Raw genomic sequence first — 25778 nt, 5'->3', positions numbered from 1 at the left:
GTACTGTATTCTAGAGTTGCACCTCTGTAGTAATAAAGTTGTCTTTGTTAAGAAGCATTGCCTCAATTCCTACCAAATGTCCATGACTGCTCACCAATGCTACTGTACTACAGTGTACCCATGGGAAGTGGCTAGAGTACAAGGGGAGGTGCCCAGGATGAGAGGGGGAATATCCAGGAGTGGTGGCAAGCTATGGAAGAGTGACCGTAGAGCCTTGCAAGGGGGTTGGAGGGAATTCGTTAACAGCTTCCTACCCCAGTCTCCCAGCCACGGCTGTGTGCCAGTGCGATAATCTCACTGGGCAGCTGGGAAGGAAATGTTACATCAAGTCTTTACTCTAGCAGCCCACTAGCATTAGCACATTTGGTCCCCTGGTGCTACTACTCAAAAGACACACAATTACTTTGCTGATTAGCAGGTAATTACTTATTGATGTGTCATCACCTTCTGGAAGAGTCAGGTTGCTGGCAGGCTTTGGAGTTCACACCTCTCAAGGGAAGGATCTTTGCAGAAAACAAACTATTTACCCTTGAGGAAATACTGGTGACCTCAAGGTAGGCTGCTTGAGACCAGGCTGTAATTTACTACACGTAACAGCTGATCTTCCAGAGTGGATGAATGGAAGTATTGAGCAGAGACACAAGTGGAAGAGGGGTTAAGATTTTCTTGGCACATGCAACCACCCACTCTTCCCTCCCTCACCCACGGTGCAACAGAGCCGCCTGTTACAAACATATTTTATTTTAAGTTTTAATGCAACTAAAAAGCTTTTAATCTTCTAGCAAAACATCAAGGTGACTCTTTCATGGGGAAGATGAAACAAACAAACAAAGCAACCAAGTCCTGTCTCACCGGCTTCTATTGACCTCCATGCCAGGAAGAGTTTCTGCACAGAGGGGGGAAAAGTGATGCAAGTTCCTCTTCACTCTGCAAGACTTCATCACAGGAGGTTGGGGTGGGAAGCAAGTAACGCGAGGACACCCAGCACTTTGGTGCCTATTGTGACTTTAGAGTCACAGCAGAAGCCAGAGTCTTACTTGATGCGGAAAAGGACCTTGCGCTGCATGCGGTGCTGGATCTCACCACGACGCATCATGAGCTGCAGCACCTTGTAGACGGCATGTTCAGGGTATTTCTGGGAGTGAAACAAGAGGGCAGGAAAGATGCAGTGAAATCTATTACATGAAAATGCGACAGCTGCACAATTAAGGCAAGGATGGCAGAACCGCTAGCTAGCCAACTGCTGGGTCAAGTGAACAGTGTAGAGTGCAAAGGTTTGTCTACACACACTACAGAATAGCTTGGCCTCCAATGCAACACATGATCCTGGAGAACCAAGAGGTGTATTTAAAGCTGCAAAAAACAGCTACTGGGGAGAGCAGGGAGTCTAAATCGCCACCCTACCCTGCTAACACTCCCCTAACTGGAAATTCCAACTCACTGGATGCTTTAAGCCCTCAGCAGGGAAACAGAGAGGTGTTTATATTGAACAAGTGCTTTGCACCTGAGATGTAACCAGGATGGGACAGGCGCGTGGGGAAGAACAGGAGGAAGGGCAGTTTCATGTTCCAGCACCATTGTGAATTGCACATACAAAACGTATATATAAAGGAGTACTATCTTTCCCCATACCAGTGTGCAGCCTCCACGTGCTGCAGGATCTTTACAGGGGGGTCACAGAGCACCTATCTTCCAAGCCCTGCACACGCACATGGGCAGCTCATTGGGCTATTCTGAGAAAACGGACGAACATCCCCCGCCCTCCAGTCCAGCTCTAGTGGATTGAGCTTGACGGCATATGGGAGATGTGCTGAGAGCTGATACTCCTTGAGCTACCTATAGATGCTTGACTCATCCATTGCAATTTGGCTTAAATGATCATATGTGGATGAAATCATTAGGTTACACTGACCTCCAACAGTGAACAAACTGAAATGGGATTTAAACAGGCAGATTATCTCAAAGTGTGCTCACAATTGTTGGGGAAAACAGAAACTCTGAGTAATTCTCATTGCAGAAAAAACTGTTGAAACAAAGTCACTAGAAAAATTCCTTTTTAAAAAGTGGAAGAAAAAAAATCATTTATAATTTCTCTGTTACCTGTTCCTCTTGAGCAAATGGACCAAAACTTAGCTGATCACTTCAAGCTGTTCCATCAGTGAATGGTCTGGACAAGCTCTACTCATTGAAACAAAATGCCTATGTCTATGGTGACACTTCAGGGCCCCAGGAAACCTCCCGTTTCTGCAGACTGGCTGGGATTGCAGGGCCACGTGGAATGCGCAGCACCTCACAGACTGCTACAAATGTCCAGTGGGCTGCATCCGGCTTGCTAAGTCATGAGTTTTGCAAGAGCTGCTCCAGGCTTACTCTTACCCCTCCCATTAACTTACTTGTTTAACAAAATCCTGGATGATGCTGTGTTCAGACACTTGGGAGCCAATGGCAAAGCGTCGCTTCAGCTGTTTCTCAATGCGGGACAGCATCTCCTGGTCTTCTTGGGTAGTGAAGCCTTCCACTCCTAGAAAGGAGGATGCTGCACTTTAGAGAGACACATTTCCTTTCTGGGTTCCGCTGGACCTTCCAGTGCATTCTGTGCTCACCCAAACATTTATGACTTTCACTGAAACATGCAAAGGCAGGCAAATGGCACAAAGGGGATGGCTGCAACTTCTCTGAATGTGGAAACACCAGGTCATTTACCCTGCAAAGGTTGTCCCACTGCTAATGTAATAGCCCATCATTGTGACAAGCTACCTTGATACATTTTCTTAAGCAGATGGCCTCCCCCTTCTGGTTTGCCCCTTGTGGTTTTAGACACCAGGGCAAAACATTTTTTTGACCATAGTTGACCTTTTAAAATTGTTTTTACAGTCTGCTTTTAGAATGAAGAGTCTTTTTATAATGATTTTAGGCAGCTAGATGTTTTTAAGCTGCTTTTATGATATGGCTGGGTCTTTTTTTTTTAAAGGCTGGGAATTTCATAATGCTTTTTATATGTTAAGATGTTATGTGTTATTGTGTAATCTGCCTTGAACAGGTTCTCTGGAGAGGCAACATAGAAATTCTTCAAATAAATCAAGCAAGCAAGCTAGAAGTTTCAGAAAAATCCAGCTAGGCCGCTCCTGGGTGAAAACAAACTACCCTAATACAAGAATCAGCCTCATGGTCTGTCCAAATGAGAGTCCGTTTGGTGTAGTGCAGGGGTGGGCAATTGTTTTGGCTCAGGGGCCACTTTGTGGGAGCAGAGGTTAGCGGAGGGCCGCACCTTTTAAAATGATCGCATTCGTTAGTTAACTTTGCATTTCAGAAAAGGTATAAATTGTATCATAAAAATCAATAAATATAAATTAAATAAAATAGTGGTAGTTTTAGTCAATTTATTTATTGTGCTAATTTCATATCATCTATAGCTGCAAGCACATTTAATTTTAGAACCAGTTTAATGAGACAAATGTACCCTATCACACTTTTCTACTGTCTTGGCGGGCCACAAAAAACTCTGTAGTGGGCCACATGTGGCCCGCGGGCCGCAATTTGCCCACCCCTGGTGTAGTGGTTAAGAGCAGCGGGACTCTAATCTGGAGAGCCGGGTTTGATTCCCCACTCCTCCGCTTGAAGCCAGCTGGGTGACCTTGGGCGAGTCACAGCTTCTATCTCTCAGCCCTACCCACCTCACAGGGTGATTGTTGTGGAGATAATAATAACATGCTTTGTAAACTGCTCTGAGTGGACATTAAGTTGTCCTGAAGGGCAGTAAATCAAATGTTATTAAAATTATGTTAATATTTTCTATACTCTGATTTGCAGCAGCTCTACAGGGTCTCCTGATGGAAAAAGACCCTCTCCAACACTTGCCATGTGACAGCAAGCGATGGCTGGACAGCCTGCAGTGGTTAGAATATCAAGGCAAGAACTGGGGAAATCTGGCTTCAATTCTCCACTCGGCCACAAAGTTTGCTGGATGAACTTGGGCCAGCGATCTCCAGGCCTAGTCTACCTTTGGCTAGACAAAATGGAGAAGGGGAGAACCAAAAAAATATGCCTAGAGCTCCTTAATAAAACAACAGGGTAAAAATGAGAATGAGATCCTTAAAATGGAGACACCAAGGACTGAATATGGGACCTGCTGCATGCAAATCATATGACTGACCAATGAGCCACAACCTCTCAGAAAAGGGAAGCTGACAAGGACAAGATCTCTCTCTCATCACTTGTTTTCTCTAACTGAGCCAGTCTTTGCTCAGTACTTGGCATTTGTATCATACTTGTTCAGGGCACTGCATTTACACAATCTTATATCGTCTGTACCGCAGAGCCCTATATGGGAAACTAGAAGGGCTTTTTTCTGGGAAAAGAGGTGGTGGAACTCAGTGGGTTGCCATCTGAGAAAATGGTCACATGGCTGGTGGCCCCGCCCCCTGATCTCCAGACAGAGGGGAGTTGAGATTGCCCTCCGCGCCGCTCAGCAGCATGGAGGTCAATCTAAACTCCCCTCTGTCTGGAGATCAGGGGGCGGGGCCACCAGCCATGTGACCATTTTCAAGAGGTTCCGGAACTCCATTCCCCTGCGTTCCCCCTGAAAAAAAGCCCTGGAAACTAGTAGTATCATTACATTATATTGCAGGTGGGAGTGCAGTGGCTTGCCTGAGGCCGCAAAACTTGCTCACATAAGAGGCAAGATTTGAAGTGCAGAAAAAAATCACTACGCCTAGTTTACTAAGGTCGAAGTCAGTTTAGGATTCATGCCACAAAAAGAGAAACCACCACTGTCATTCAACAAGAACCACTGAAAATCTGAGAAAAGCATGCAACTCCTTCCTTGGAGAGCAGCATGTTTATCCATTCAGTATTACTAATGTTGGTTCAAAGAGGACACTGTTTGTTCTTCAGCTGCCTCACCTGAAAGGTTGCCTGACATGGCAGCATCCAGAGTTGACACCTGGAAGAGCCGCAAGGCCTCCTCAACGTCTGCCTCTGTAGCAAAAGGCTGAAGCTTCATCTTGCTGAGGGCCTCTGCAATCCGCACAATGGCCTCCAGCTGCCTGCGTGACAAATCAAGGAACCCTTATTTAACAAAACAAATCAGCAGATGGAAGAGTAGACTGGCAGCAGGGTATGCTAAAGCCACCCCTAGGCAGACCCTGCCTGTTTCCAGGAGTGAGTCAGCTGGACAGGACAGTGCTTAAGTGGCCTGGGACCTAAGCCGCCACCTTGGGGATTCTTATTTGGGTGTAAAGCTGGTATAGAAATGTTGCAAATGAATAAGCCAGAAGACCCATTTCCAGCCCCAATGCAAATAACTCTGTAGAGCTGAACTGTGCTAGTATTTGGGAGGCCTAGGGAGACACTGGTTCAAATCCCCACCCAGCTATGGGACTTGCTGGGTGTGACCTTGAGCAGTAGCTCATCATCACAAGAACCCTGCAAGATAAAGTGAAGGCTGAGAGCTCCTTGGAGGGATGGTGGGATAAAACAGTATGAGAGAGAAAAGACCCTTGTGCAAGTGCTTCAGAAACCAAGAGTATTGGGGAAATTGCTGGAGCCCAAGAGGGCAAACAGCACACACATGAGCTCCAGGAATACTTTAGTAATACTGACATGCAAAATCAAAAAGAGTCCAGTAGCACCTTTAAGACTAACCAATTTTATTGTAGCATAAGCTTTCGAGAATCATGTTCTCTTCGTCAGATGCATGGAGGGCAGAAGGAAACTGGTCAAATATAGAGGAGAGGGGGGAGGAGGAGAGGGGGGATGTAAACAACTCCTTTGATATGGAGATGCAGACAGCTCATTTTGGTGTGGGGATCAGTTTGCTTGTGTAAAGGTTCAAAGGAGTTTGCTGTGTTAGTCTGTAGTAGCAGAATCAAAAAGAGTTCAGCAGCAGACATGCAAGAGAGCCATTGCACATGAACACAAATATCCAAATGGACTTGACAGAGTCCCACTAGGGAGTCATAACCTGGCACAAAGTCACCACAGTCCAAGGCATGCCCAAGGTTTCAAGAAATAGGGGAGGAAGCAAAACAGAGCTCAAGCTGAACACCCCAGGAAAGAGCAAACATCAGACAGAGGGAAGGACAGGATAGCAACTGGGCAATCTGGAGGGGGGGAGACTGACTATCTTGCAAGGAAACCGGCTGGTGTAACAGCAGCCACCCTGGCTGGAACACAGGATCAGACGTCATGGCTTTACCTGCTTTAGGCCTGACCCAACGAAGAGGCGTCATCAAGCCACATGAGCCAAGAAAGTGGTTTTACCAGAGTGATTCTTGGCAGAGAGCAAGAGCTAGCACAAAAACTGAGCCGGGTGATTTCTGTTCAGACACAGGGAAACTGAGGTCTAGGGTCTCAGTGAGGTGGCAACCTCAATTGTATACACAGCTAACTTGAGTTTAAGCCCACTGAAATCAGTGGTCTGAAAGTAACTTTGCACAGAACTGCACAGGAAGTGTGAGGGAGAAGGGTTCTTACCCAGTGTGTTCCCACCCCCACCCCCCAGCCATAAAGAGATGCTAGATTTCAGAGTGCAGTGAGATTTCTCACTCAGAGAAGCAAGCGAAGGAGTGAGTCTCTCCTCGCAATCTGAAATGTTATAGTGCAGACACAGGTTTGCATACACACAGCCTCACAAAGCAAAGTCTCCTTCCCTTGCCTAGAGCACAGTGCAACGGAGCACCTCTCTACTTGCTGAGCCAGGTCAGATGCAATTAGGCATGCAAGTGCCATTCGTGGGACTTCTAACATCCCACTGGATCTGAGCTCCCAGTGCCTCCACAACTGCCCTGAATCAAAGCAACTTGCTCAACCTGCAAGCAGGCTGCGACTCACTCAGAGGAGTCTCTTATACTCCAGGGTTACCTGACAACCCTTCTATAGCATCCCCCTTGTTCAGGGCTTAAGACCACAAACTGCCCCTTCACCTGACAGTAATGGGAATGTTGGACCGACGGTCACTTTCCCTTTCGTGCTGGCGGGCACCGCTACGCATCAAGATGTAGCGGTTCTTCAGCTTCTCTGCAGCCTCAGCGGAAAGACGGGGACCGCATTTCCTAGAGAAGGCAATGGAGAGCTCAGTAAGTCAGGCTCTAGCTTAGGAGCCAGAGATTCCTCCACCCCACCTAATATCACAAATATGGAAGAGCTGCAGGATCCTTGTGAACCATAGACTGGAAAAACTTCATGCTCTGAGCCAGAGTTTCAGTGGCATCTCTGACAACGATGCCATCACAAAATCCAACATCATGTTACTCAGTATGGCTAAACGGCAAACCCATATTTCACCATCTACCATCATAGAATTTAAAAAACTTTTGTGCTGTGCTTTGTTGGTTAGGATTGTGAAAAACAATACTCGGAAGTGAGAACAGTGGAGACATTTGGTGAAAAAAGGGGAGAAAGCAGCCATGGCGGCAGTGTAAAAATGTATTCCATGGTTGTTGTGGATTTTCCGGGCTGTATAGCCGTGGTCTTGGCATTGTAGTTCCTGACGTTTCGCCAGCAGCTGTGACTGGCATCTTCAGAGGTGTAGCACCAAAAGACAGATCTCTCAGTGTCACAGTGTGGAAAAGAAGTTGGCAGGTAATTTATATCTACTCAGGAAGGTGGGGTTGGGCTGAGTCATCCTGTAAGAGTTTCCCCGGGTGTGGAATGCTAATGGAGGGAGGCTTCACTGTATCCTGAGGAGGTTCTTTTGCATATGGATTGGTGCTTGATATGCTAATCTTCTCTGCAGGGCTATTGTCAGGTATAGAGTATTTTGTTAGCCTGATGTTTTTCAGGACTGGAAACCATGCTCTATTCATTCTTAAGATCTTTTCTTTCCTGCTGAAATTGTGCTTATGCTTATGAATTTCAATGGCTTCCCTGTGCAATCTGATGAAATTACCTGCCAACTTCTTTTCCACACTGTGAGATCTCTGTCTTTTGGTGCTACACCTCTGAAGATGCCAGTCACAGCTGCTGGCGAAATGTCAGGAACTACAATGCCAAGACCATAGCTATACAGCCCGGAAAATCCACAACAACCATTGTTCTCCGGCTGTGAAAGCCTTCGACAATACATATTCCATGGTTCTTCCACTTGGTTCACAGCTGCAGAATGCAGACTCTAAAGTTCTGTCTAACAGGAGTCCACTTCATGAACTTGACCAAGTGAGTTACAGCTCGTAAAAATTTACAAAACAGTATCATTGTTAATTTTTAAGGTGCCACACTAACACACAGTAAAAAAGGGAGAGAAGCATTCACAATGACAATCTATTAATCACATAACAGGTGATTTGAAGAGGCCTAGCCGAAAGAGTTCAGCTCCTGAAAGAACCACCAAAGGTCTGAGATAGTTCAACCATTTATTGTTTTGTCTTTTTAAATGTAAATAGCCTTGAGTGTTGTGACCTAACAATAGTGTATAAATGATTTAAACCAGCAAGCTTTCAATAAAATCAGTCATAATTCTTAATTGTAGATATAATCAGCTAACAAAGCCTCTCAGAGAGTTAAGTTACTTCTATTAAGTCAACAAAAATGTACAATTTACAGACTGCTGTTGCTGTTCTGAGGCAGGCAAAAAAGCAAAGAAGAACAGACACTTGGAGATGTGAAACTTGTAAATTTCCACCTTCCCGATGAGATCCAGGCTCTTCCAGTTAGTGAGTCAAGGACCTTGGATATCATTTAGCTAAGTGCCTTGGATGTCATGTCCAAGTGATCCTCCAAACAATTGCAAACACCCAAAGCTCTACCAATCTCATGCTACACTGGTGTTTCCATCAGCTGTGAAATGCGATCTGTCTCCTAAAAGCGTAGCCTTATTAGCATTAACAAGAAGAAAGAGATCCGTTTTCACAGCAGATAGAAATGCCAGTGTTTCACTTGATCAGTTCCTTGCTATCTGTTACCAGCATGAATACTAACCCCCCTGCAATTTGTTTCTTGAAGGAACTCTGCAACTGAATTCTCTTCCACACAAGCGTCATTGCAACTCTCCACCGACCAGTTATTAGGAAGCCCTAAACTAAACATGGCACTCAGTTGTGTTCATCTTTCCTTTGATTTCTTTCATTTTAAACCAAAATGGGCCACAGAAAATTGGGAGCTTTTTAGCAGAGGAACTGAGGTGGAAGGGGGAATGCCTTCCCTCAGCCATTTTTCTATCCCATTCCCAAGCTCTTCCCTTGTACAGAGATTTTTTTATCTGCAGGAAGGAGAAACATCAGGAATCTCTTTCTCTGCATGTGAAAAAGCAGCTTGGAGAGGGGGGATTTTTGAATGGAGAGTGGCCAGAAAGAAGAGGCTCAGCAGCAGAGCATCTGCTTGGCATGCAGAAGGTGCTGGTTCAATCCCTGGTGCCTTCTGTTAAAAAAGAGAGCGTGAACAAGTAGTATGGGGTGTGAAAGACCTCTGCCTGAGACTCTGGAGAGCTGCCACCAGTAAAAGTAGGCAATATGCCATTTGGCAAGACCAGTGGCCCGATTCAGTATAAGGCAGCGTCATGGGTTTGTGTTAAAGAGGTGCACCAACCCTTTCTGTGCTCAGCCACCTGGGGCTACTTTTGGTTGAAACTGAAAGCAGTTAGCAGAAAGGTAAATGCAGCTACATATTGCACCAGGGTTGGTCCTCAGTTTACATAGTAGCGTGTCCTGAATTCTCTGATCCTTTCCCGCATAACCATCATCACAATCTTCCAACAGACTGTCACGGATACAGCTAGAACTATAGGGGAACAACTACTGGATATGATCGAGAAAGTTGTTCAGGGCACCTATATACAGAGAAACAGGGCTAGCCCGGCCCCATAACTAGAGAGGCCACAAAGAGAATCTAGAGGCCTAGAATAAAAGGGGATCTAGAGACCTAGAATAAAACGACCTTGGAGAGGAGCATAAAATAATAAAGCTACACAGTTGTATTTCCATGTGTAGATTAGAAGAGCCATCTAACTCATACTAATGCATACAATGTACTAAGGCCCAGTTGCAGGGAGTATCTGAGAATGGCAGGAATGCCTAAGTTCATAGAGGCTGGCAATATTATTCAAGGACAGTTACGTTGGTGGAGGGCCAAAAGATATATGAGAAATTTGTAATCACTAATTTTACATAGACCCTGTTAACACAAAAAGTAGCAAGAATGAACTAGCTATTGTTATACGCTTCAAGAAGTTGTTTCAAATATGGATAATCTTGTTTGGCGTATGAAATCATAAGATAATAGGTTAGCCAAGAATGTAAGTTTTTGAAGTGGCTATTGTTAAGAAAAGCTTCTGAAACCCTATAAATATGACAAGCTAAACTGACAGAGAGCTTCTCCTTAGAGGAGGCTCCTTGCCTGTGACCTTCTTATATTTGATTAAGATACTTTTTGGGCTCATGTAATCGGTCTTTGTATTTGTCATAATGGATGGTATGATTTTCAGTTGATTGGGCTGTTATTAAGAATACTAAGCAGGCATGTTGTAATAATAAAAAGAATAAAAAGCAAACAGAGATTCCATAATTGTATTACCGGTATACTGTACTCAGTAACAAACCAAAAACATGATCTGTGGTGTACCTCTGGCCAGGAGTTAAATGATTTGATATAGGAAATCTAAGTAGATGCTCAAGGCTTCTTAACTGCTTGCTTATATCTGACTCAAGTCTGACCAGAATCATCCAGAACAAGACTCACGCTCGGCAGTAGGCAATCAGCTTCTTCAGCTTGTTCAGTTCAATCTCTCCCTCAACAGCTTGGGTCTGCGTCAGGGCGTTCACGTGCAGGGACATCACATGCTTAGCCAGGGTCTGGGATGTCACAAAGCAAGAGGATTTAGAGCAAAAAAATAATATATATATATTATATACACACAGCAAACCCACTTCCTCTTTTAGCTTGCAAGAGATCTGTGGCTCTCAATACTACTTTTAAAAACTCACATAAGTCTCCTCCTTGGGCCTAATCTCTACTACTATTTAAAGATTATGCAGTGATTTTTGTCTGCAAGGTGCTTTTCAGTTTCAAAAATCATCATGGGCAGAAGGGCCTGTGAAATCCTCGGCCCATTAAGGCTGAGACTTGTGCTAGGACACTCAAAAGACTCCAAGACAATGATGGGAGTTGAGTCCTTGACCACCCAGATCCAAGCTCAACTCTCTAACCCAGTGGATTATACAGATTATTGGTTCTGAATCTTTCACTGTATGGAACTCCAAGGAAACAACACTGCCTGTGAGGCCAGATAAGTCAAAACACACACACTGTTATGCTATTTCTTCAACTTGAATGTTTATTGAATGTATTTTTATTTTATTTATTGTGTATTTTATTTCAATTTAATAAAAATCTTAAAAATTAAAACACACACACACACACTGTTAGTTAAGGACCAGTGCAGTAGATGCCATTCTAATTCTTCCTTGAGCCTTGGTGAACAGATAAAATAGAACCACGCTGAAGATGAACAAAACTATTACTCACTCCGCCAGAGCAGGGAAAGATCTTTCCGTTGCCATTAAAGTAAGGCATCTTGCCATGCAGGAGATGCTAGCATCTTGATCCTCCCACCACCACAACTGAGTTGCACAGCCCCACCACCTACCATGTCTCTCTCCTCATTGTGCTCATCCTTGACAATGAAGATCATGTCAAAGCGGGACAGGATTGTGGGCATGAAGTCTATGTTCTCCTCGCCTTTCGTTTCATCCCAGCGCCCGAAGACAGAGTTGGCAGCTGCCAACACGGAGCAGCGTGAGTTGAGGGTGGTTGTGATGCCAGCCTGCATGGGCACCAGGGGGAGAAGATGGGCATTTAATGTGTTATGGTACAGCAGCACTAGTCACCTGACATGCAAAGCCTTCTCCTCTGAACTCTTGTTTTATGGAGACTGGGCCAGCAGTGCAAAACCCCATGATGATTAAAACCACTTTTGGAAACCTACTATGTCTACCTACATCAGGGGTTCCCAACATAGTGGCCACGAGCGCCATGGCACCCTCCAGCACCTTTCCTGGCACCCACCAAGTGTGCTCATCCTTGTGGGTGGGGCCAGGTGGGGCTTTTGCCCAGCAGAGGAATGTGATTGGCTGTGCAGATTAAAAAACATGGTTTGAGTAGCAGCTGCCACCACAGCACAAGTTTCTTCACTGCATGAATGAAGGTTAGCTGTGTGTATGCAAGAAAATATTTTTAAACAATGTTATTTTAAAAGCCATCCTGTTAAACAGCCTCTGCAAGAAAAGTTGAAGAGTTACTATTAAAATTATTCATGGCCTCACTCCCTGAATTTTGGGCTTGGTTCTGCCTCCTGCAGCAGCCTTGTTGTGACTGCGCCCGCTATCCTGGGTCAGACTTCTATAGGTGCCTGCAGACTCAAAAAGGTTTGGGACCCCTGCTCTACATGCATAGCAGAGCCACTTAAGTTGGAGGAAGGCTCCTTAGACTGGAAATTCCTCATGTCTAACTAAGGTAGGGCACATGGCAGCAACTCCATCTTTACATCAGTACTGAAAGCCAGCACACCTGAAGTTATTGACCCAAGCCAGTAGCCAGCGAGTGTATTCTACACATACTGAAGATGCTCAACACAGGGAAGACTCAAGAGGCTCTGAGCTCACCTTGGCAATGGAGATGGTCTGCTGCTCCATAGCTTCATGGATAGCTACTCTATCGTCTTCTCGCATCTTTTAAAAGAAGAAGAAAAAACAAATCCAACTATCAGAGAGCCAGGTTCCAGGTGGGAGAAAGGGGAATGAAAGTAGAGAATACCAAACAATAGTTTGTTGTTGCTTGTTCCCTTCGACATGGGTGCCGGATGCTGAACCCTCTATTAACCCGCCCCCCAACTCTATAGTGCTCAATGGCAGACACACACCTCCACACACACAAATCATTACCCCACAGCTAGAACTTGTGACATTAGCACTCCACAGAAGAAAGCTTCACACAGTTTCAACACAACACAGCACCGAGCTGACTCTGAAGCTCTTTACTATTAACTATGAAGAAGACCGTTCTAGGTGGGAGCGGCCAAATGGACCCAGGCCAGCTGAGGGAGGAAGCCTCGCCATCTCACTGCCTACTCTCCATATGACCAGATGGAAGCAGTCTGGGGGGAAGGAGCCAAATAAGCCGTCATCCCCCACCACAAGCTGCGCTATACTTACCAACATGTTTAAAATTATAGCAGTCAAGGTGCATTCAAAACAGAATGTAGCTAACCTTGATAACTTGGTTTTCACCACAGGGGTACCTTATGCTCACTATTTTCTCTAACCTCTTCATGAAGTTGCCTTGCAATGAATTAGATCATTGGCCTATCCAAGTCACTGTTGATTGGCAGAGGCTCTACAGGTTCTTGGGAAGAGGTCTTTCACTTCACCCACAACCAGATCCTTTTAGCTTCCAAGAACTGAACCTGAAACCGCCTTCATGCAAAGCAGGCACTCCACCGCTGAACCACAGCCTCTCTTCTAATGCAGCCCACAAAGTCAATCATTGCCTGTGCAAGCACTTTCCGTGTAACTGATGAATCCATCTCGTGAATTCATACCGACACTCTTCTGTTTCTTTACACCTAACATTAATACACTGCTCTGCCCTTCTCCTACCAAGATAATTTTTTGTCACTGTTAGTCTAGTGGGGAGGACTGCCTCCACCTCTGCTCCTTGGCAACATTACAGCACGGGCCGTCTGCTCCAATCCAGGCCATCAGTACCTTATCAAACTCATCAATGCAAACCACGCCACCGTCGGCCAAGACCATAGCACCTCCTTCCATGAAGAAGCTGCGTGAAGATGGGTCTCTGATCACTGATGCTGTCAGACCGGCTGCACTGCTGCCTTTCCCAGAGGTGTACACCTGAGAGAGGGAAATGGGACAGCAGGTCACACATTGCAGACAAGGCAAAGAAAGCATTGCGACAGAGCTACTCACACCTGACTTGTTTGACAGCCACAAAAGATCTCTGAAGCTCTGCACTGCATGCCTTTGTAAATGACTGAATTTGCACACAGCACAACATAAAGAGGGGAGGAAAGGAACATTCAGTTTTCCTCATAGTAAGTTATCCCGTATCATAGGCAAAGACCAGTAAGTACAAGAGAAGGTGGTAGGTGACCAGATGCATGAATGAAGATCTTGGCTGTTGGGAAGTAGGAGAACAAAGGATGGATGCCAAAAAGCAAGTAACTGGCTGAACTGGACTTACAAATGGTCCAACGCAAGTTTAGATGACGACTTGATAGGTTTCTATTCTATTTGCAGAGTTGCCTAGGACTCAGCAGATTGTAACCTGTGCACATTCTGAGCCACTGATAAGGCCAGCTTAACATTTGCAGATCCACCCGAGAAGTCAACTTCAGTCATGAGAGAAGGCCCCAGTTTGCAGGAAGCAAGCTAGCAGATTTAACATTTGTCACTTGGCAAAGGAAGGGTTAATCCAGAGATACTGAATTCTTTTTGAAAAGGTATTGGGAGGGCAAATATTAACTTTAAGGGGAACGATATTGCTGGCATTTAGGTAGTAAAAAGAATCCAGTAAACTGGAGAAGGATCATGGATTTCAAATGCAAACCCCCTTACTTCATTTGCTCTGTATTTGTCCTTATTGCACAGTGGAATCCCCATAGAATTAGACTCTATCTGAAAATAACCAGCAGGTTCCTTTTGCTTTCAGCAAGGAGGACTCTTGCTACAGTGCAAGTGCAGCAACAGAAACTCCCAGCCCACCAGACTCCTGGAGAAAAACTACTACACCTGAGATGCCATCATGTGAGTTACAAAAGTCATTTTGTCTGTGCAGATAAAATGTGCTTGCCCCAATTCACCTTCCAGCTTAATTCCAAACTCAAAGCACCATCTACAGTGACAGCAATATGTACATTTTAGCATCATGTACCAAGATGCTTGAAAGTCACAAAGTGTCATGAAAATTACTTTAACTCCCTTCACTTATAAAAATCAAACTCTGCTCGTGTAAAATGGGTGTTGAAATTTATTACTTAGCCCAAGTGAGCAGCTAATTGTTTCTGATAGCCAGAGAAGGTATAGTGAATTGGTAGTTCCATTTTCTTTCAGACTACACACTACCACAGATAAGTGTGGGCAGGCGTGCCAGTAATTTTGGGAAACTTAATTGCAAGGCAGACATAGGACACTTAACAAGGTCTGGCAAGATCCAAGTCATCATCTACTCATCACTCTTGACCCCCCTTTTCCCTTCTGCTTAGGCGGTACTGGCAAGTGCGAATGGCAGTTTCCCCCGGATGCCGATGCCCGGGCAGGGTTCTAATCATGCTATCATCCCGGGAAGTCCATTTCCTAAAGACCACAAAGGATACAAGATGATTTGCCAAGCACTAATAAGGACCCCTTTATTAACAAGGAAAGCCAATGGCTTTCATGCCTTGGTCCAGAGCTTCTCAGAGAGGGTTGGAGTCACAGGCCTGTCTCCTACCAAGCTGCTGAGCAAGCTTTGGGGCTTCCTACAGATTAAGGGGCCTTCCTTCAATTTAAACAGCTTAGACAGGAAAAGGATACCTTAGTCTTGAGGAAGGCTAGGTGGAGTGAGAGGATGTTGCCCTAGAAGGCTGCAAATATGAGCTGCCTTGTTTCTGTTAAAATGCTGTACTTTCATGATTGCGACCAATGTTATTGTTTTAACTGTTTTTTGTATCTATGTAATGATGTAAATCTGCTCTGAGCCCACTTGCAGGGAGAACAGACTATAAATTAAATAAATAAATAGGAGGACTCTGAGCCTGAGGCAAGGCAGGAATTCTTGCGAAGGACAAGAAATGTAACAAAAGGGACTGGGGTGCTTTCCATGCAGTACATTCTTATTAAAAAGCAACCCAAATATTTTTTTTTAAAAAAAACACTACACTTTTATTTTTAAAAAAACCTCCCAGGTGGTAGGATCCCCCCTGCCTTTGCAGACACTTACTCCAATGGGTGAACATCTTTCCACAAACTTCAAGAGTTGGGACTTAGCTGTGCCAGGGTCGCCCAGCATGAGCAGGTTAATGTCTCCTCGGCGGGTCAATCCATCAGGAAGCCTGCAAGAGCAAGCCGGAGAAAGGGAAGAATGGGGCACGTTCATTCAAAAAGCAACACCTCTCAAAAGGTCACTGAGATGTCTCAGCGAGAGAGAGAGCAGGATGCCCAGAGTGGCAGCCTGGAACTGTGAGTCCTGCTTCCTCCTCTAGGAACATTTCATTCACAAACACCACCAGGCAAGGCACTTTACTGTTCAGCAGTACATCCTTCAATGGGCAGTTTCCCCAAGGCAAAAAGATCCCAGTCACTAGGAAGCCCCATGTCAGCACTCTTTCCCCTTCTACCTCAGTGAGGAGGAGGCATGAGCAGGCAGCAGCATTTACAGTGCTATTGTACGCAGAGTTGGTCTGGTATAAACCCACAGAAATCAATGGGTTTAGACCAGAATAACGCTGCAAAGGATTATATCGCTAGCCAATTTAGGAGATTAATCTGAAGAGTATTATGATTAGGAAGCTTCCAATCTATCCGACAGCCAATTTTTTTCTTTAAACCCTGTGAACTATATAGTAACACATGTGCCTCTGATTCCATGAGTGGCAGGTGCCTTCTCTGGAGAGGCATTCTTCCATCTCAGCACAGGACAGAATGCCTCTTTCTGCAATCATATCTGCAATCACTTATGCATATGTCTTTAGAAAAAAAGATGCTGTTTTTTATTCAGAGCAATTTCCTTCATATGCAAATTTAATCCATTAAAAACAATAATACGAACACAATCAACATCTTTTAAAAATCACTGTCGAGACTGAACATGACTAGCAACCATTTCCCTCCAGTACACTCCTTGGTCATCATAAACAAAGTGAAGACAAAAGGGAATCTGACAGTGCAACCGGAAGCGAAGCTGCACCCTTGTAAGTTGGAGGAAATCCATGGGCTGAGAAGGATGCAACTCTGTGCAAGGACCGCACTGGAATAAGTCACCAAGACAGGCTGCTCTTGCAAGATGAGAGAAGGGGGGGCATTTCAGTTTCACGTCCTTCTGTTCACTCAGCACTCATTGTACCTTTTTCGGGAGCCTCCAAACAGCATGCATGCAATAGCTTTCTTGATATCACTGCTGCCATATATGGAAGGAGCAATGCTCTTAGAAATCATCTCATAAATGTTGGGCATGGAAGCAAGACTCCGAAATTCCTCTTCTTCCTGTGGAGTCACAGAGCCACTGGCGCTGCGGCCTATAGACGGAAGATTCCAAAAATGTGCATACTTAGGACTGATGGAATGAGCTCTGGTTTGCAAAAACACTTGCTAGAATACATATTGTTAGGCTTTAAGGCGCCACTGTATTGTTCTACTGCTACAGGCTAACATGGCTACCCATCTTGGATAATATATATTGTCAACTATTAGCCCTTTTACAACTGGTCCAAATATATGACCAAAAAATACCTTATTGGTATTTTGGGGGACACTTGGGTATCAGGAGTGGTATTTGGGATTCTAAGGAGCACTGGTATCCAGGTCATGCATATTGCTGGAAACATTGTGGAAAATCCGTAGCCAGTATTTTAAGCATCCCGGGCCTTGTTTTCTCCCCCCCCCCCTTTAACTGGTTTCTTGGGCAACTGAAGGGCAGCAAGAGTCTTGGCCGGCCAAGCTGTGCGTCTGGCTGATTCTTTCTCCCTCCCTCCACTGTGTGAGTGGGGCACATTTTTAGGGCTGTTTTCCCCTCCCAGTCTGGATTCCTGCGAGTAGGATGACTGGGGCACTTTGCTTAAGGAGCCTGCTGAATTGGACCCCTTGGTCCAATTTGCTTGAAACTTGGCTCTGTGTGTGTGTGTGTGTCAAACAGGCAGCACTAGCATCCCTGCAATTTTGGTGTCCTTTGGGTTGAAAAACAGCCACTCCAACCCCCAACCCCAGGTCCCCATAAGGAATAATGGAAGCTGAGTAAATTGGGAATCCCAGAAAAAACCCAAACGGTATTGGGAGACCCAGATACTATTAGATACCAGTATTTATGCCCTTCCTGAACTCCGAAAAATACTGCGTTTTTTCCATGTGCAAATCCCTACCTGTAATGCAATGAACGTGATTGCCCTTATTCACAATACCAAGGGTTTTTTAAAAATTAAATTACCCTTTCTATCATTTTAAAATATTCTGTGCCTTCTGTTATGTGCCAAAGGAGCTGTATCAACAAGTTAGCACGCTGGCTCAGAACAGGAGCTGAGAACTCTCTAGTCCAAGTTTCCCCCTCTTGGCCACAAACATGGGTCTTGGTTTAGTTTATCAGCTGATCAGTGGAAGCCCTCTGGCTCAACAGGGGCTTCCACAGATCAACTGATAAACTACTTCCGTTAAAGATAAGTACAAACAGTTGTATGGATGCCCACAATAAACAAATGTAATACATTTTAAGCCCCATGAAACAAACAACTGTGTAACCTGGAAAGCTGACTTGGGCTATCGGCATTATTATGGGAGATACATTCCTTTAAAAAGTAGGCAATAATTCTTCATCTTCCTATTTTCCAGGATGCTTCAACAAAACTTTATTCATAACATCCAGAGCCTCTTTCATTAAGCTTATCTGCATTTTTGCTTCTATGCAGGAGGAAATCTGGTGTTGCACTGGCAGTCCTGTAAGTGAACTATAAGCAAACGAGTCTTTTCATGACAACTTTTTCCAGTTTTTAAGTTGCTGAGAACCATGCAAGAGGGCTGTGAGATCAGACTAGAAGTCTATCATGCTGTCTTCCACAGTGGTCAGCCAGATGTTCCACAAAAACCAACAAGCGAGGGAGAAGGAATGGCTCAGTGGTAGAGCACATACTTTGTAGGCAGAATATCCCAGGTTCAAACAGCTGTTAGAAGACCCCGGGAAGAAAATTTTTGGTAAAGTCCTGACCTGCCTCTGTATGAAACAATGGAGAGCCAGTGCTAGCTAGGACAGTGATGTACTAGACAGACAGGTAGGTAGCTTTCTGCCCCAGCAGGGGATGGTAGTTAAGATGAATGAAAAGATGAATGCCACAGGACAATCACTGAAACAAGGGCCAAATCTTCCCAAGAATAGTTCTACCTGAGCCTTCGGTGTCTACTTGGATTCCCACCACACGGATGTAAGAGCTTCGGATGCCCACTCCGACATTGTCCCGGCCCTTGTTCTTTGTCAGGCCAGCCTTCTTGATGGAGTAGATGCCCATGATGGTGACCCTGTTCCCAGGGACAACCTTGTCACATAAATACCTAGAAGAGGAATTGTGTTAAAGTTAAGGAAAGCAAAAGAGAACGAATGAAATGGCAAGTTCCTTTGCATGTCATCCTGAACAACAGAGGGCTCTAAGGTGTAAGTTCTGCAGAAGTTCAAAAGCAGACAGAAAACAGGCATAGCTTCCAACACAAGCAGAAAAAAATGCAAGAGATGACTGCAACAGTCTGTACTGCTAGTGGGCAGGTCACCCTGTCAGCTAGCAGGGAATTAGACTTTCAGGTGGTCTTATGGGTCCTTCCCAATTCATGCAGCAGCTTTAGGCTGAAGTATGTTAGATGACCACCAATACTATTCCAAAACCATTAGGATAAACCGAGTTCCCTGAATTCCAGCTAGGTAGGTTCTTGCTTCTTTGCATGCTCCCAGTATCAAATGGCCCACTGGCTCACCGAATGAGTTACCCAGAAGCTGCAAAGAGCCACAAAAGATCAGTAAAGCAACTATTGGAAGAAGAATTGCCAAAGCACGAATGCTTTTTTTTACCCCAACTCAGTTTTCGGAGCCAGAAAAGAAACAATGCCTGTACCAATTCTAGGGGTCTTGACTAGCCTACCACTGACATACTCTTTAAAAACAGAAACGGAAAAAAAAAGTTAGGAAAGGGCACTTAGAGAAGCATTACCTGTCACAGTAGAGTTGCATGTGCCGGGGCATCTCCCCATGAGGGACATGATCTGGTGACTCCTGGAGTTTCAGTGTCTGGAAGTCTACACATTTGCATTTGTCTGGAACTATGAAATATGGATCCAAAGGGCACTTGCTCAGGGCAGATTGCTCCCTAAGGGAGGAAAGAAGAATGCAAGCGAGACAAGAGTGGGTAATACAGAAAAACACTGCCACCTGCGTCTAATACACCTTCTTAATAATTCAGTATAGTAGTTCATATGAAGTTCCATTTTGCAGAGTGGGGAGACAGTAACTTGTTCAAGACCATCTGCCATACAGAAAGGAAGACAGTATAATAAGAACAACAGTGTGGTTATATACCACTCTTCTAGACAGATTTGTGCCCTCTCAAAGTGGTGAACATAAGCTGTGTTGCTATTATCCCCCCAATACTGTTGGGGAGCTGGGGCTGAGAAGAGTGGTTTATCCACCCAAATGTACAAATTCAAGTCCAAGCAGGCATCCGCTGAGCCCCCACACTTTCATGTAGCATTAAAGAGAAGGCTTTGAGGGCTAACAATACTAGTCAACAATTCTGAAACATATGGGGCTATTTTTTTAACAACTCAGTATTAGAAAGCAATTGTAAACCTGGATTAGTTACTGAAAGTGAAATTGCTTATCTTAAATTACCAAGAAAGCAACAGACTGAGTGATGCTGAAAGATTCTCTAATGGCAATAGCATAAGATCAAGGCATGACTGAAAAAAGGAGAGAAGATGAAGGGGAATCAGCTGTCTTGCAAGCAGAGAAGAGAGGACGCTAGAAGAGAGTAGGATCAAAGCAGAGATCTCTTCTTCACCCGAAGATGCATAGATAGGGGCTCTAAACAGCATAACAGGTCTCAGTTATTTTACCAAGTTCTCTTTCAATTAGAAACTGTTTATTGAGGTGTTTGTTGTGTTTAACTTCAGGGTAGCCCTAGTACATCAGACACATTATAAATTCAGATATTTCAATGGATTCCATGAAGAGGCACTAAAGGGGAGCTTTGTTTTGCATGTCCTTATCTTGAGGGTCTGGATAATGGAACCTTGGCTATGGTGGGTCTTTTGTAAAACTTTCCAATGATCCTAATCTGAAAACATTTTTCTGTCATATTTTTTAAATGGACTCTGTCATTCACATGAGCCATGCCACCATTGTATATAGCCTAAAATATTTTAAATGTACGTAACCAACTGGCCTCTAATTCAAAGCTAAAGTAAATTAAAGAAAGTGAAGCAAACAAGATAGATTGGACAAACAACAGACCAGGAGAAGACAAAGGGGGGTGGGGGGAGGAGGATTCAGAGCTTCTTCTCTTACGTGCTGCACTTCCGTGGAAGGGCGTATCCCTCCAACCCAGGGCGCAAGGCTATGTTGGGGATGATGTTCCGGCAGGTGCGGCACTGGATGGTGATCCTAGTTGCTTTAGCCCTCACAGCTGTTGCAGCAATAATGATTCCAGGGATCTTCACGAGGTGCGACATCTGGTCAGACTGCAGAAGGAGGAAATCACAGCTGAGATGGGAGTAGAAAGAGAAACCCTTACACACAAAGCAGCCCAGGTTAAATGCAAGAGATCCACCAGTCCCAACCTTATTTTTCTTAACACACAGTTCCTGATTCTTAAGAAGACGGGTGGGAAGAAGAAATAAAGCACTAATTTCCTGATAGGCTCTGCTAGATCAGACCAATTGACCACCAAGACCAGCTTCCTGTTTCATTCAGTGGAAATTCAGGTGCCTTGGGAAGTCCATAAGCAGGACACAGAAGTCAATGCTGCTTCCTCCTGCTGAGCCCTAGAAGTGATTGGTGGTGTGACCCCAGACATTTACATCAAGAATGCCTAATCTGCTTAATTTACTTCAACCAATTACCTTGACTTTGACACTTAAAAAAACATCATAGTTCCAGAAACTCTGGCCACAGACTCGTGTAAGGCACCTTCACAAATGCCAAGTTTACCATGCACTATACAAGTATTTAAGTGGAAGCCATCAGACAGGGTACTAGTGAAAAAGGGGATGGGAGAGGTGCCTCAACAACCAACTCGGTAGGATTATTTAAATGCATGGAATAGAGAGCCACATGTACGTGATCCCAAACATGTTTACTCAGAAACAAGCATCCCCTGAGCTCAGCTCAAAGAGGACCCTGCTTTTAAGTCAGCACATACAGAAGTGCAGCAGAAATACAAGACAGATCCTGTGACCCATCCTTATGAAACAAGGATGGATAAGAGATCAGAGAACAGCTTGTATCACTATTTCCTATAGACAGGCCTCCACATAAAGAGGCCCCACTCCACCTTGAGCAGTGATCAACCATGTGGCCACACATAAAAATCCCTTCACAACAGCTTTATACCAGTAGGAAAAGCTAACTGTGAAATCCTAAGCAGAGTTACTCCAGTGTAAGGCCACTGATTTCGCTGGAGTAATTCTGGAGTGATTCTGCTTAGGATTTCACTGAAAGATATTCTTTTAAAATTATAGCTTGTTTGACAATCTGATTTTCTCCTACTGCACCTCAGATTGTGCAAACAAGAAACATTTTTTAAAGACTAGAGGCATTTCCACTTATGCAATTTTATAGCAATGCCAAGGCAGTCATTGAATGAGATACTAGCCCACGCCCTACTCGAACAGAAAGCTTCAACACTAAAATGCCAGGTCAATACACAAATTACAACCAGATCCACTTCACTGCAAAAGCAATACCTAAAGATGAAAAAAGGTACATGCACAGGGGGTGGGGAAAACACATTTTGCAGGACTGCAGCTGATCATCTACTTTTACAGATCCAAGATGGCCTCAGATGGCCTCAAATATGTCTTCCACATGCTTGACTGAAGCTTCTCCTCTTTTATTCCACCCTTCGAACTAGATCCAGCTTACCTTGAGGCTACGGATGGTGGATGAATTGGCATCTGATCTCAACATAACCTGGATGTCTTGAAGAGTTTCATCTCCTTCTGGACGTGGACGTGTTACTTCATCGGCTACCTCTTTTGCCGCTTCCTCTAGCTGAGGAGGGAAGGACAAAGCTTAAGACATCAGAAGCCATCCATCACCCAATACCCAAGCTGAACCAACCACAGCTCCCGATATCCCTCGTGCCCCAGTCCACTACATACCAGCTGCAGATTGTCTGCAGGCTGCTTATACAAGTAGTCTGCCAGGTCTTCATCAAAGCTAGCCAGGTCCTCCATCTCCACTTCGATCCAGTACTCCCCCAGGTTGTAATGCCGTTTGAGCTCATCTCTGAAACACAGTGTAAAAAGGGAGACAAATGGCAAGGTGCACGAAGGAACACAAGACGCTGACATCTAAGGCATCATTTAAGTCAGGTTTATTTTATGCATCACTTTCCTTTTACTGCATCATCTTCTACATAACACACTTTCTGCATTATAGGATTGTCAAGCCTTAGACAGTTCTTTGCTTGTTGTTGTCTGCGATTCTGAAAGGCTATTTAGAATCAAGCAGAAGGCTGGGGATATACATGGTAGTATAACAGCAAGTAAACCAAGGGGCCGCGTGGTGTCTCATTTGGACTACTGTAATATATCCTGCATAGGGCTGTCTAAGGAAAAGTATTCAGAAGCTTCTGCTGGTCAAGAATGCACCCACATCTTAACTGGTGCCCGCTGGAGATAACTTGTTGCCCTGATTCTGAAACAAGTCCACTGGCTTCTAGTTGGCTCCTGCATTCCAGTTCATACTGATTTTCTTTTAACCTTTATCATCACAAATACTATGGGTTGAGAATTAGGGACTGCCTTCACCTTCAGGCAGACCCTGAAAAGCTGCTATCAGATACAGAACACAGTACTGTACTATATGGACCAATGATTTGTCTCTGTGTAAGGCAGACAAGTTCATGTTTGCTAGGACCAAGTTGACTAATGAACATACGCTAACATCTACAAGGACTTGAATCAGTAGTGCATAAACTTATACGGTATGCCAAAACTGCTTTCAGTGCATGACACAGAAGCAACATAGAAACATTCAAATAAATAAAATGCCAAGAAAGGCAATTTCAGTGGAGAAAGGGCACCTGTATTTGAAGGTAAAGCCAGTCCGGTCTGTTCCCACCCGGTATTGTCTTAGGAATTCTTTGAAACGTTTTTGCAGCTGTGACTTTCGGATCTGCCCTTCATCTACTGCAGGCTCCCCACCGAAGCTGTCACTATAGAAGATGCCAGGATCATCAAAGCCAGACATGGTGACTCACTGGGTAGAAAAAAAGACAGGAGTAGCAAAGCATATACAGACCAGGTATATCTGGTCACCAAGACTTATGATGAGCCACAATGCAAGTTTAATTCAGGAACATACTTTTGAACATACAGGAAACAACCCCCAACTGCTCAACAGCAGACAAATCCTGCTAAAGTAGGAACAAACCATGCATTAGAGTTTCTGTTTTTCTTTCCTTTCACTTTTGTCTCTCTTCCCCTCTTTTTGTGGGCTTGTTTTTTTTTACACTGTAAACACACAGACATAACTGCTTTTTAAAACCATTAAACATATGCTAGATCAGACCAGGGGTTCATCTGTTCCAGTATCCTGTTTCCCACTCCCATTAATCAGATGCCCCAAAGGCACACCTGTTCCACTGTTGCTTCCTAGCAAGTGACATTGTGATATATTCTGCCTTTGAATATGGGGAAAAATCCATCAGGTTAGCCATGCTAGTCTGCTGCAGCAAAACTAAAGACTCACATTGCTTTATTCTATAGTTTCATAGACTAAAGCCCACTTCCCCAAATCCCATTTCACCGGCATGGCTGGTAGTAACATTCTCTACAAATTTCCAAGCCGTCTAAGCTAGTGACCACTAGTACATCCTGTGGCAGAGAGTTCCATAGCTTAATTATATGTTTTGTAAAGACCTATATATATATATATTTAAAAATCGGCTATAAATACACTATTCGCCAACTTTAGCCGGTGCCCCTAAGTTCCCTCGTATACAGCGTGGCCACTGAGACACTTTGCAGCATCGTCAGTGAGGGTTATTAGAAAGTTTTTTTCCAGGCCGCCTTCAGCCTCAGCACAAGTCATTTCAGAGCCTCCTGCTAGAAGAGCCACTTCCAGGCCTTGATCGTGCTCGGAAAGAGGGACGAGCCACATACCAAGCCCCCCACTCCGGTCAATCAGCAAGAAGCCCCTGCTCTACAGCGGCCAATCCCACCTCACCTGCCTTCCCAGTCGGAGTTTCAAGCCCAGGAAAAATAAACAGGCCCAGCTCCCTGCAAGAACAGCGCCGGTCACTTTCGCGGGAAAAAGTAAGAAAAAAAGTTTCTCTGCCCACCCTCTGTCTTGAACTCTTCGCTCCCATTGGCCCGAGCGCACAACGAGACTTCTGATTGGTTCAAAATGTCAAACGTCTCCTCCCTGCCCAGCAAGGATACGAGCGTGTGATGAGAGCCGCCGTCCAAGCCGATTGGAGGAGGCAGGGGGAGATCCTGCCCTTTCACTAGGCAGCTCTATATGATGGGGGCGTTTTGGCGCCAATGTTAGGCGGCGGACGGGAAGGGTGGGTTTGGCAGTCATAGCTGGGGAAAGGAAATGAGGAGGGACATAGGCGGTTCTCAGTTTTATTTATGCCTTTCTCCGCGAGGCTCGGCAGATTACGTAGTGTGAGATTAATACAGTCAATATAAAGGAAATTTCAATTAAAATGGGTATATCAATGAGAATTTGGAAAGACAATGTCAGCAAAGTTTCAATGCAGAGTACAAGAAATGCTAAAACCGAACATAAGCAGTTTTAAGACTGCTATATTAAGCATCCTACCCAGTAAGATCTTACTTAATGCAAGAGATACTACACGGTAGTAATACTTAAAGCAACAG

At 44.6% G+C, this 25778-nt stretch overlaps 1 protein-coding gene across 1 annotated transcript; it reads right to left on the bottom strand.

The window, feature by feature from the left end:
* Nucleotides 1-721: 721 nt before the first annotated feature.
* On the bottom strand, nucleotides 722-25200 carry MCM5 (minichromosome maintenance complex component 5). The gene is made up of 17 exons (XM_054988633.1): nucleotides 25120-25200; nucleotides 23975-24150; nucleotides 23049-23175; nucleotides 22810-22938; nucleotides 21235-21407; nucleotides 19883-20038; nucleotides 19069-19235; nucleotides 17047-17218; nucleotides 15925-16036; nucleotides 13695-13838; nucleotides 12594-12659; nucleotides 11579-11755; nucleotides 10672-10784; nucleotides 6924-7052; nucleotides 4903-5045; nucleotides 2394-2521; nucleotides 722-1135 (listed from the first exon to the last, which is right to left on the bottom strand). Exons 2-17 carry the CDS (start codon nucleotides 24139-24141, stop codon nucleotides 1034-1036), a joined length of 2205 nt encoding a protein of 734 aa, XP_054844608.1. The 5' UTR covers nucleotides 24142-24150; nucleotides 25120-25200; the 3' UTR covers nucleotides 722-1033.
* Between the last annotated feature and the right edge of the window lie 578 nt (nucleotides 25201-25778).

This window comes from Eublepharis macularius, chromosome 9, assembly GCF_028583425.1.
Source record: "Eublepharis macularius isolate TG4126 chromosome 9, MPM_Emac_v1.0, whole genome shotgun sequence".
Classification (NCBI taxonomy): Eukaryota; Metazoa; Chordata; class Lepidosauria; order Squamata; family Eublepharidae; genus Eublepharis; species Eublepharis macularius.
Note: the sequence above shows the minus strand (reverse complement) of the source record. Positions and strands in the feature narration are given on the sequence as shown.